Source organism: Anolis sagrei, chromosome 12 (assembly GCF_037176765.1).
Source record: "Anolis sagrei isolate rAnoSag1 chromosome 12, rAnoSag1.mat, whole genome shotgun sequence".
NCBI classification, from domain to species: Eukaryota; Metazoa; Chordata; class Lepidosauria; order Squamata; family Dactyloidae; genus Anolis; species Anolis sagrei.
This window is the reverse complement of record NC_090032.1, coordinates 8,619,558-8,633,092: the sequence shown is the minus strand read 5'-3', so window position 1 is coordinate 8,633,092 and position 13,535 is coordinate 8,619,558. Positions and strand designations below refer to the sequence as shown.

The following is a 13,535-nucleotide window of genomic DNA, read 5'->3' as shown; positions in this document are numbered from 1 at the left end:
TGTCAGGAGGGCTTTATGGCAGAAATGGGGTAGGACTGGATGGCCATCTGTCAGGAGGGCTTTATGGCAGAAATGGGGTAGGACTGGATGGCCATCTGTCAGGAGGGCTTTATGGCAGAAATGGGGTAGGACTGGATGGCCATCTGTCAGGAGGGCTTTATGGCAGAAATGGGGTAGGACTGGATGGCCATCTGTCAGGAGGGCTTTATGGCAGAAATGGGGTAGGACTGGATGTCCATCTGTCAGGAGGGCTTAGGTGGCGTCTCCCTTTACGGCAGAAATGGGGTAGGACTGGATGGCCATCTGTCAGGAGGGCTTTATGGCAGAAATGGGGTAGGACTGGATGGCCATCTGTCAGGAGGGCTTAAATGGTGTCTCCCTTTATGGCAGAAATGGGGTAGGACTGGATGGCCATCTGTCAGGAGGGCTTTATGGCAGAAATGGGGTAGGACTGGACGTCCATCTGTCAGGAGGGCTTAGATGGCGTCTCCCTTTACGGCAGAAATGGGGTAGGACTGGATGGCCATCTGTCAGGAGGGCTTAGATTGTGTCTCCCTTCATGGCAGAATTGGGGTAGGACTGGATGGCCATCTGTCAGGAGGGCTTAGATGGGGGGTGGGTGGGAGAATCCTTTCCCATTCAGCCCAGAAGAAAAAGAAAGCAGCTGATGTATATAAACACTGGACTCAGCAGCCCCATTCCACGCCCTTATAGGGGGAGAGAGGTCTGGACTGTACCACATTGGGAAAGGGGGGGGAGTAGGTGGGGTTGGCACAACAGAGGCGGTGTGGACCACCATTCAGGCAAAGGATTGAATGGGAAAGGGGGTGCCAAGCATTGTTATGCCATTGTCAAACCAAGGAAAGAAAAGAGAGATTGTGTTAACCCCCCCTGTTTAAAAAAACCCCTCCCTTTCTCTCTGTCCCCCCCTCTGGCGCTGAATGGTCTCTCCCAGATGCTCTATTTAATCCCAGCGACTGCAGCATCTCTCCTGCTTCTGCTTTGGCGTCCAGAGAGGCATCTTTGCTCTACCTTTTGGCCACTGCGGTGGGGCTTCGGAGGCAGAGGCAGACCCCCTGCATAGCTCCCTTCCTGACAGATCCCCCCCAATATTGGGGGTCCCGAGCTGGAGAGAGGGGTCTGGGAAGACCCAAGCTCAGGAAGGAGGCGAGAAGGAGCATCCTCCCAGAAGAACGCTCCCTTGCTCTGCCATCCTTCCCTTTCCCCCTTCCCCAACCCATCCTAGCAGAGATGTTATCCCGGTTTTGGAGCGCGTTGGTGCTGCTGGGCTGCCTCTGGATCGTGGCCACCCGAGGCAACCTCTCCCGCGACCGTGAGTCTCTTCTATTTGCCGGCAAAAGAGGAGGAGGATGGAATAGAGGAGGAGGAAGGGGCAGGGGCGGGTTGGGGGTGGCCCCGCTTTGACAAAGGGGTGGGGGCTCTGGAAAGGAAAGGGGAGCCTTGCAAGACCCTTCCCCTCCATCCTCTGAATCTGAGCTCTCTCTCTGGCTGAGATATTGAAGTCATGTTTACCTTCATAGGCATGGAGATAGCCCTATAGAGGAGGGTCTTTGGGGGCTGGATCTGGGCCAGGGATGGAGGGGAGGGGGGGGGGCAGAGGGAGGAGGCAGCTACACACACACACACATATATACATACACACACACACATACTTACATATACACATATATGTGTATATATATATATATATATATATATATATATATTTGTGTGTGTACATATATGTATATGTGTGTATTTGTGTGTATGTATATATATACATACACACACACATATATATACATACACACATATATATATACTTACATATACACATATATGTATACATATATATATATATATGTACATATATGTATATACACATGTGTATATATGCGTATACATATATATGGGAGTGTATTTATACATGCATAAATATCCAAACAGGTTTACAAACATGATATATGTATATGTGTGTGTATTTGTGTGTATGTATGTATATATATATATATACACACACACACACACATACACATATATATGGGTGTGTATCTATAAATACATAAATATCCAAACTGGTTTACAAATATATGTATATTTGTATTTGTATATTTGTATTTGTGTATATATAGACCTATATGTATTTATGTATACATATATGTGTGCATACATACATGAATATGCATATATGTGCATATACATACATAAATATCCAAGTAGGTATTCAAACACATGATATATGTATACACACATGTTTTTATATGCATACATATATGTATATATATGTATACATAACCATATATGTGTATGTATATACATACATAAATATACATATATGTGTGTGTACATACATAAATATCCTAATAGGCATACAAATGCATGATATATGTGTACTTGTGTATATATATGTATACACACACATATATATATACGCACATACATACATATACATATATGTATACATATACATTTATATGTATTTATAAATAAAAAATAATAAATAAATATGTGTGTATACGTACATAAATATCCAGATAGATATACAAACGCATGATATATGTATATGTGTGTGTATTTGTGTATATATGTATATATACACACACACATATGTATATGTATATATACACATATACATACTTTATATACATACATATACATACATGTATACATATACATTTATATATGTGTGAATACATACATAAATATCCAGATAGATATACAAACACATGATATATCTATATGTGTGTGTATTTGTGTATATATCTATATGTATACATATACATATTTATATATACATATACATATAAATGTGTGTATACATATACATAAATATACATATAAATGTGTATGTATATATACTTATTTATTTATTTACATTATTTATATCCCGCCCATATCAGCCCGCAGGCGACTCAGGGCGGTCATATACATACATATATATATATATATATATATATATATATATTTGCACATACATACATACATACATACGTACAAATACACATATACATAGACCTCACTACCTCTGAGGATGCTTGCCATAGATGCAGGCGAAACATCAGGAGAAAATGCTTCTAGAACATGGCCATATAGCCTGGAAAAACCTACAACAACCCAGTGATTCCGGCCATGAAAGCCTTCGACAATACACGTATACATATATCATGTGTTTGTATACCTACTTGGACCGGAGAAAGGAGGGTCTTTCGGCACTGGACCTGCAAGTCTTATTGATACGCCTTGGTATATATTGATACGCCTTGGTATATCTATTGTCTTTTGGAACTGGACTTGCAATTCTGATTGATATGCATTGGTTAGGTTGAGGAAAAGAGGGTCTTTCGGCACTGGACCTGCCATCCTTCATGATATGTGTTTGTATATCTATTTCGATTGAGGAAAGGAGGGTCTTTCGGCACTGGATCTCCAATTCTGATTGATATCTGCTTGTATATATCTATTTAGTTTGGAGAAAGGAGGGTCTTTTAGTACTGGACGCGCACTTCTTATTTCTATGTGCTTGAGTCTGGGAATAGGAGGGTCTTTCGGTTGTATTTCTATGTGCTTGAGTCTGTGGATAGGAGGGTCTTTCGGTTGTGTATCTATTTAGATTGAGCAAAGGAGGGTCTTTCGGCTCTGGACCTGCCGTTCTTATGTCTCTGTGTTTGTATATCTATCTGGGTTGGGGAAAGGAGGGTCTTTTGTTTGTGTATCTATTTAGATTGAGGAAAGGAGGGTCTTTCAGCACTGGACCTGCAAGTCTTGTTGATATGCATTTGTATATCTATTTAGATTGGTTCTGGAGCTGCAATTCGTATTTCTATGAGTTTGTATGTCTATTTAGGTTGAGGAAGGGAGGGTCTTTTGGCACTGGACCTGCAGTTATTGATATCTTTGTATTGATATTTGTATATCTATTTGAACTGGGGATAGGAGGGTCTTTTTGTACTGCCTTTGCAATTCTTGAGATATATATATATATCCATGTTATAATAATAAATGATATTATTATATTTATATTCTTACTGATCTGCATTTGTATATCTATTTAGGTTGAGGAAACTGGACCTGCAGTTATTGATATCTATATATCTCTTTGTCTTTGTATTGATATGTGTATATCTATTTGAATTGGGGGTAGAAGGGTCTTTCTGTATATATATACAGAATATATATATATATATATATATATGAGAGAGAGAGAGAATATTGTCTCCTGTGCTATTCTTATTATATATATATATATATATATATATATATATATACATATATATGAGAGAGAGAGAGAATATTGTCTCCTGTGCTATTCTTATTATATATATATTATATATATATTATATATATATTATATATATATGAGAGAGAGAGAGTATTGTCTCCTGTGCTATTCTTATAAAATATTATATATATATATATATATATATATATATATATAAGAGAGAGAATATTGTATCCTGTGCTATTCTTATTATATATATATTATATATATATTATATATATATATATATATATATATATATGAGAGAGAGAGAGAGAATATTGTCTCTGATATTCTTATAATATAATATATATTGTGTGTATATATATATATACACACAATATGCTAGGTTGGCAGAAGCTAGGGCTGACAGCGGAAGCTCACGCCGCTCCCCGGAATCGAACCTGCGACCTTTTGGTCAACAAGCTCGGCAGCTCAGTGCTTTAACCCACTGCGCCACCGGGGACCCACGTATATATATATATATATATATATATATATGAGAGAGAGAGAATATTGTCTCTGATATTCTTATAATATAATATATTGTGTGTATATATATACGTGGGCCCCCGATGGCACAGTGGGTTAAAGCACTGAGCTGCTGAGCTTGTTGATCGAAAGGTCGCAGGTTCGATTCCAGGGAGCGGCGTGAGCTTCCGCTGTCAGCCCTAGCTTCTACCAGCCTAGCAGTTCGAAAACATGCAAATGTGAGTAGATCAATAGGTACTGCTCCGGTGGGAAGGTAACGGCGCTCCATGCAGTCATGCCAGCCACATGACCTTTGAGGTGTCTACGGACAACGCCGGCTCTTCGGCTTAGAAATGGAGATGAGCACCACACCCCAGAGTCAGACATGACTGGACTTAATGTCAGGGGACTACCTTTACCTTTATTATATATATAGATATGTGTGTGTGTATATATATATATATATATATATATATGAGAGAGAGAGAATATTGTCTCTGCTATTTTCTTATAATATAATATATTGTATATACATATAATATTATAATGTGATGCTACCTACTACTAAGATATTATAATTATATATTTATATTACATGTAATATTACTAATACTATTACTATATATATATATATATATATATATATATGAGAGCGAGAGAGACTATTGTCTCTGCTATTCTTATAATATAATATGTATATGCATATAATATTATAATGTGATACTATCTACTACTACTAATAGTATGATATAATTATATGTTTATATTACATGTAATATTACTAATACTATTACGATATATATATATATATATATATATATGAGAGCGAGAGAGAATATTGTCTCTGCTATTCTTATAATATATTGTATAGACATATAATATTATAATGTGATGCTACCTACTACTACTACTACTAATATCATATTATAATTATATATTTATATTACTAATAATATTACGATATAGTGGCATGGTGCAATATAGCAATGTTTAATGCTGATATTGTACTATGCGAATAATATAGTATATAGTATGTAATATATACCTTGTAAGCCGCTCTGAGTCCCCTTCGGGGTGAGAAGAGCGGCATATAATTTATTTATTTACAGCTTTCATATTCCGCCCTTCTCACCCCGCTGGGGACTCAGGGCGGATTACAGTGTACACATATATGGCAAACATCCAATGCCTATTTTTGACATACAAACATATACAGACATAGACAGAGGCTATTTAACTTTTTCTGGCCGCCAGGGGAGCTGTCGCTTTCATCGTCCATCTGCGACGTTGATGAAGCACTTCCGCATTCCCCGCATGCTTCCCTGCTGGAATGCTTTGCTGGAGTCTTCTTTGTGGCCTCATAAATCAGTTAATTTAGCCTCCTCACACTTTAAGGTGGTACCTAATTTTCCTACTTGACAGATGCAACTGTCTTTCGGGTTGCAAAGGTCGACAACAGGCTACACACAATTGGTTGGAAACCCACCCCAACCCGGGCTGGCTTCGAACTCATGACCTTTTGGTCAGAGTGATCTGAATGCAGCTGACACTCAGCCAGCTGCGCCACATTATTTATTTATGTCATAAATAAATATTTATTTATGTCGTAAATAAATATTTATTTATGTCATAAATAAATATTTATTTATGTCGTAAATAAATAAATAAATAAATATCTCCATGATGATGATGATTATAATAATAATAATAAATAATTGATATAATATTCTTATATATGCATTTGTATATCTATTTAGATTGAGGAAAGGAGGGTCATTTGGGACTGGACCTGCCATTCTTATTGATATTGATCATTCTTATTGATTATTGAGTCCCCTTAGGGGTGAGAAAAGCGGTATATACATACTATAAAGAAAAAAATATGCCTTGGTATAGCTATTTAAGGATATTATTATATGAGGGTCTTTCTGTATTGGAGCTGCAAGTCTCAATATATCAATAGATAGATAGATAGATATCCAGATAGATAGGTGTTTATATACCTATTTAAATGAGGGTCTTTATGTATTGGAGCTGCAAGTTTCAATATATCGATCGATCGATAGCCAGATAGATAGACAGGTATTTTATATATGTCTTTAGACTAGGGATAGGAAGGTCTTTCAGGACTGGACCTGCAACCCCATATATGTTTATATTGATAAGTTATTATTTATTTATTTATCATGTCAGGGGCAACCAGACAATTGTATTACATTTCTAGATATAGAAATATTGATAAGTGTTTGTATATCTAATTAGTTTGAGGGAAGGAGTGTTGTCCTGCACTGGATCTGCAGACATATATTTATATATATTCGTCTTGATACTGATGTGTGTTTATATATCTATTTAGGGAGGGGGGGGGGTCTGCAACTCCCCATATATGTTTATATTGATATGTCTTTGTATATATCTTTTTAGATTGAGGAAAGGCGGGTATTTTGGTTCTGGACCTTCAATTCTTGTTTATATGTGTTTGCATATCTATTTGCTTCTGTGTATATATATACATGTGTGTGTGTATATGTATATGTGTATATATACATCTTTATATTCATATCTGTATGTAAATCTATTTAGATTGTGGAAAGGCGGGTATTTTGGTTCTGGACCTGCAATTCTTGTTTATATGTGTTTGCATATCTATTTGCTTCTGTGTATATATATATGTATGTGTGTGTGTGTGTGTGTGTGTATATATATATATATATATTCATATCTGTATGTAAATCTATTTAGATTGAGGAAAGGCGGATATTTTGGTTCTGGACCTGCAATTCTTGATTATATGTATTTGCATATCTATTTTCCTTCTGTGTATGTGTATATATATATTGTACAATATCAATAAGAATGGCAGGTCCAGTACCAAAAGACTCTCCTTTCCTCAACCTAAATAGATATACAAATGCATATTAATAAGAATATTGTATCAATTATTATTATTATTTATTATTATCATCCTGGAGATATTATGTATATATGTATATGTATATATGTATATGTATATATGTATATATATGTGTGTGTGTATGTATGTATATATACACATACATACAGATATATATATATATATATATATATATATACACACACATATATATATATATATATATACAGAGAAGCAAATAGATATGCAAACACATACAAACAAGAATTGCAGGTCCAGAACCAAAATACTCACGTTTCCTCAATCTAAATAGATTTACATACAGATATGAATATAAAGATGCATATTTATACACACACACACATGACATATATATATATTCATCTTTATATTCATATCTGTATGTTAATCTATTTAGATTGAGGAAACGTGGGTATTTTGGTTCTGGACCTGCAATTCTTGTTTATATGTGTTTGCATATCAATTTGCTTCTGTGTGTTTGTATATATATATTCATCTTTATATTGATATCTGTATATAAATCTATTTAGACTAGGGATAGTCTAAAGGAGGGTCTTTCTGTACTGGAGCTGCAATTCTACGTATCTCTATATATCTCCATGCTCATATTTATATGTGCTTATGTACCTATTTGTATTATGCAAGGTGTTTTGGTACCAGCTCTGACATTCTTGATATATGGATTCATGCTGATCTTTGTTTATATGTCGACTCAGACTAAAGAAAGGAGGGTCTTTCAAGGCTGGAGCTGAAATGGGGTAGAGGGAGAGGGAAGGAGAGGTGGCGATTCCCTCACTTATAGACGTATTCCTGTTTCTGTATCTCTTTTGGGAGGGTCTTCCGGGACCTGGGTCCTCTCCTGAGTCTTGGCAGGGGCTGACGAGGAGAAGAGGGAGGGATAAGAAAGGGTTGTGATTTCTTCCTTCCTTTCCATTTATTTATTACTAGCTTTGGCACCCGACGCTGCCTGGGTTATTAGAGAACTTGGTAATGGCGGTTCTGTATGCCAATTTGGTCTTTATCAGTCATTCTACTGCAAGTCCCATCATCCATGGTCCATCCTCCTTCAAACTGCAGCAGGATGTAGAGTGGGTCATGGGGGCTCTGTGTGCCAAGTTTGGTCTTGATTGGTAACTAGCTTGGGGGCCCGGTGCTGCCCGAGTTGTTTGAGAAAGGCATTGAGTGGCAAAGGTGTTCTTTATCAGTTATCAGTTAGTGAAGGTGCTGCGAATCCCATTGTGCAGTCTTTGTGGGGGGCTGCAGAGTTCTGTGGGAACCGAAGGGTTGGAACGTACTACACATCCCATCATCCACTGTCTGTCCTTCCCCAAACCTCACCAGGAACTAAAGGGGGTCACGAGGGTTATGTGCCAAGTGTGGTCTTGATCAGTCATCGGATGAGGGTTGCAACGGTCTTGGGAAGTGAGTGGAGGTACTTGAAGTCCCATTATCCATGGTCCGCCCTCCTCCAAACTACAGCAGGAAGTAGATTGGGACACGGGGGGTCTATGTGCCAAGTTTGGTCTTTATCGGTCTTTGTTGGGGGCCACAGTGGTCTGTCGGAGCCAAAGGGGTTGAAAGTACTACAAATCCATCATCCCTTGTCCACCCTCCCCCATACCTCACCAGGACATACAGGGGGTCATGGGGGTTATGTGTGCCAAGTTTGGTCCAGGTCCGTCGCTCGTGCAAGTCTCTGAGGCCTGTGAAAGTGAGAGCCAATCAGAAAGCTGCCACATACACTTCTGCCCTCCACTTACATACATACATACAAACAAACATTCACTTTTATTATAGATATAGATTGGATGAGTCTTGCTGTGGTCTCAGTAAGTGAGTGGTAGTGTAAGTCTCATCATCCATGGTCTGTCCTCCTCCAAAGAGCACCAGGATGTAGAGTGGGTCTTGCGGGCTCTGTGGGCCAAGTTTGGTCTTGATTAGTCATTGGATGAGTGTTTTAGTGGTCACAGAAAGTGAGTGAAGGTACTGCAAATCCCTCAGTCCTTTTCCTTTCCCCGCTCATCCACTTGAGAATGTTAGAATGTTGAGGCTGGCCAATCAGAAACCATATGCAAATTGTTCCACAGTGGCCACCAATCAGAAAGCTGCCACAGCCTCAGGCCTTTATCTCTCCTTTCTCTGTCACCTCATAATGTTGGAATGTTGAGGCTGGCCAATCAGAAACCATATGCAAATTGTTCCACAGTGGCCACCAATCAGAAAGTTGCCACAGCCTCAGGCCTTTATCTCTCCTCTCTCTGTCATCTCATAATGTTGGAATGTTGAGGCTGGCCAATCAGAAACCATATGCAAATTGTTCCACAGTGGCCACCAATCAGAAAGCTGCCACAGCCTCAGGACTTTATCTCTCCTCTCTCTGTCACCTCAGAATGTTGAGGCTGGCCAATCAGAAACCATATGCAAATTGTTCCACAGTGGTCACCAATCAGAAAGCTACCACAGCCTCAGGCCTTTATCTCTCCTCTCTCTGTCACCTCATAATGTTGGAATGTTGAGGCTGGCCAATCAGAGACCATATGCAAATTGTACCACAGTGACAGGCAATCAGAACACTGCCACATACACCTCCCTCCGTCCACTCTCCTTACGCCCGCCCTTCACCCTCCACATACAAACATTCCTTTTTTATTTTAGTTATAGATAGTCTTCCTTTTTTTCTTGCTGGTTGCAATGCCATCTGTTGTGGTCCACGGTGATGCTTGGCCTCCTATTTTAATATGTGCTATAACGTGTTTGACTATATTGCGTCCCACCTTGAGCGAAAAGGAGAGGCAGGTGGTCTATTATTGGGTTGTTCTAGGTTTTCAGGGCTGTATGGCCTTGTTCTAGAAGCATTCCCTCCTGGCGTTTCGCCTGCATCTATGGCAGGCATACTCAGAGGTTGTGGGGTCTGTTAGAAACTAGGAAAATAGGGTTTATATATCTGTGGAATGTATATATTTGAAGGGGAGACCCTGAAGGGTCACATGAGGGGATATAATCAAGTAATAGTTGAGATCTTAATAATAATAATAATAATAATAATAATAATAATAATAATAATAGTCCAGGGTGGGAGAAAGAACAAAACTCAAACACAGGGGAACTCCAGACAAGAAACAACCAGGAACAGCTAATCACCTCCCAACAAAGGATTTCCCCAGGCAGGAACAAGCCACACCTAAAAACTGCTAGGCCATCAAATGCTAATCAAGGTGGCCAATTGAAACGTTCACACCTATCTCCAACAGACAAGAGTTCTTTCTCCCACCCTGGACTTTCCCGATATAAACCCAATTTTCCTCGTTTCCAGAAGACCTCACACCCTCTGAAGATGCCTGACATAGATGGAGGCAAAACGTCAGGAGGGAATGTTTCTAGAACATGGTCAGACAGACAGAAAAACCTAAAACAACCCAGTGATTTCGGGAATGAAAACCTTTGACAATTTATTATTATTACTATGTTTTTATGTATCTATTTACGTATCTATTATGTATTTATGTATTTATTATGTATCTATTTAGACTAGGGATCAGAAGGTCTTTCAGTGTTGGACCTGCAACTCCCCATATATATTTATATTTTAACTAGCCATCCCCTGCCATGCGTTGCTGTGGCCCAGTCTGTGTATAAGTGTTTTGTGTGTGTATATGTGTGTGTGTATATATATATGTGTGTGTTGTTTATATATTTGTGCACCGGGACTGTGGCGCAGCTGGCTGGGAATCAGCTGCATTAAGATCACTACTGACCAAAAGGTCATGAGTTTGAAGCCAACCCGGGTCGGAGTGAGCTTCCGACCAATTTGTCTAGCTTGCTGTTGACCTTTGCAGCTTTGTGTGGTTTAGCGCATGCATTGTAATGTATTTTGTATTTTTTGGCATTTAAAGTCTCTTTTGCTGTGTTTTAATGAGTGATGGTCACTCATTGGCCTGATAGGCTTATTGTGTTCAAATTTGGTCTCAATTCACCCAATAGTTTTTGAGTTATGTTAATCCCACAAAAATACATATTTAATTATATATAGATGTGCTAGAATGTAGTTGAATAATAGGTGATTTATTATTTATTTATTTACCTTACTTATATACCGCTGTTCTCAGCCCAAAGGCGACTCATATTATTATTATTATTATTATTATTATTATTATTATTATTATTATTGAGATCTCAATTATTACTTGATTATCCCCTCGTGTGACCCTTCAGGGTCTCCCCTTCAAATATACACATTCCACAGATATATAAACCCATTTTTTCTAGTTTCCAACAGACCTCAAAACCTCTGAGGATTTTTTTGTCGTGTCAGGAGCGACTTGAGAAACTGCAAGTTGCTTCTGGTGTGAGAGAATTGGCCGTCTGCAAGGACGTTGCCCAGGGGATGGCCGGATGATTTGATGTTTTTATCATCCTTGTGGGAGGCTTCTCTCATGTCCCCGCATGAGGAGCTGGAGCTGATAGAGGGAGCTCATCCGCCTCTCCCCGGATTCGAACCTGCAACCTGTCGGTTTTCAGTCCTGCCGGCACAGGGGTTTAACCCACTGCGCCACTGGGGGCTTATTTTAGTTTTATTATTTTAATATATTATTATCTTATTATATTATTATCTTATTATATAATTATTTTATTATATTATATTATTATTTTATCATTTTATTATTTTATTATTTTATCATATTATTATTTTATTATTATTTTATTATTATTTTATTATTATTGTTTATATTATTATTTTATCATATTATTATTTTATTATTTTATCATATTATTACTATTATTATTATTTTATTATTATTATTTTATTATTATTATTATTATTTATTTTATTATTTTATTATTTTTATTATTTTATTATTATTGTTTATATTATTATTGTTGTTTATATTATTTTATTATTATTATTATAATATTATTATTATTATTATTGAGATCTCAACTATTACTTGATTATATCCCCTCATGTTGACCCTTCAGGGTGTCCCCTTCAAATATACACATTCCACAGATATATAAACCCCATTTTCCTAGTTTCCAACAGACCTCACAACCTGTGAGGATGCCTGCCATAGATGCAGGCGAAACGTCAGGAGAGAATGCTTCTGGAACATGGCCAGACAGCCAGGGAAACACACAACAACCCTATGTGTATGTTTATTTGTGTCACCCCATATAAATATAAGAGTGGAAGGGGGCGGACAGGGGGCACTTGTTTGGAAAGAGAAGAGAGAGACCTTTCTATAGTGATGACTTCTCACTGGCATCTGCTTGGTTTTGCTCACCCCTCCTCTGGTTGTGTGTCTATAGATTCTGGGGAGAGGTAGGCAAGGAAGATGCGGGCATCTGGTAATGTATGCAAACACACCCACCTTGGGAGGGGCTGGTGGGCAAGATGTGTTTTGTGTGCCTGTGGGAGGGGGGCTTCCCATCGCCAGCGACATCAACAAGCGGCTGTCGCAGCCTTCGACGCAACGCTGGCGAGGCGAAGGGGCAGAGGGCGGTGGCAGGGGGCCTTGCCAAGGATGCCAGCGAGATGGGCATCCGGCAGGACTGCATTGCTGGCATCCTTTGAGCTGTTTGTGTATTTTTTTTTGATACTTCGCCTCCTCTCCCTGCTTTCCCTCTCCGCAGTGGCATCCCAGGAGCTCTCCGGGATGCAGTGCCAGCCAGCTAATGGTGCCAGGGAGGATGAAGAGGCTGGGTAGGGAGTGGCAACGCTGTCATAAATAAGTGCACATGGCACTCCCTGTTTCTCCAACCTGAGCATCCATCTCATGTAACGGTTTGTGTGTTGTCATCCAGGGATTGTTGGTATTGAGAACCTCTGTAAGTGTATTGTGCTTACTCCAAGATGTTCCTTTGACCAATCTGGCTGCTGCATTTGAAAGGAAT

At 38.7% G+C, this 13,535-nt stretch overlaps 1 protein-coding gene across 1 annotated transcript in view; it reads left to right on the top strand.

The window, feature by feature from the left end:
- The first annotated feature begins 980 nt into the window (after nucleotides 1–980).
- CADM3 (cell adhesion molecule 3) overlaps nucleotides 981–13,535 on the top strand; it is a 196,310-nt gene continuing 183,755 nt past the window's right edge. The window contains exon 1 of the mRNA XM_060758164.2: nucleotides 981–1,333. Within this exon, the coding sequence (XP_060614147.2) occupies nucleotides 1,252–1,333 (82 nt within the window). The 5' untranslated portion in view covers nucleotides 981–1,251. The remainder of the gene's footprint in view (nucleotides 1,334–13,535) is intronic.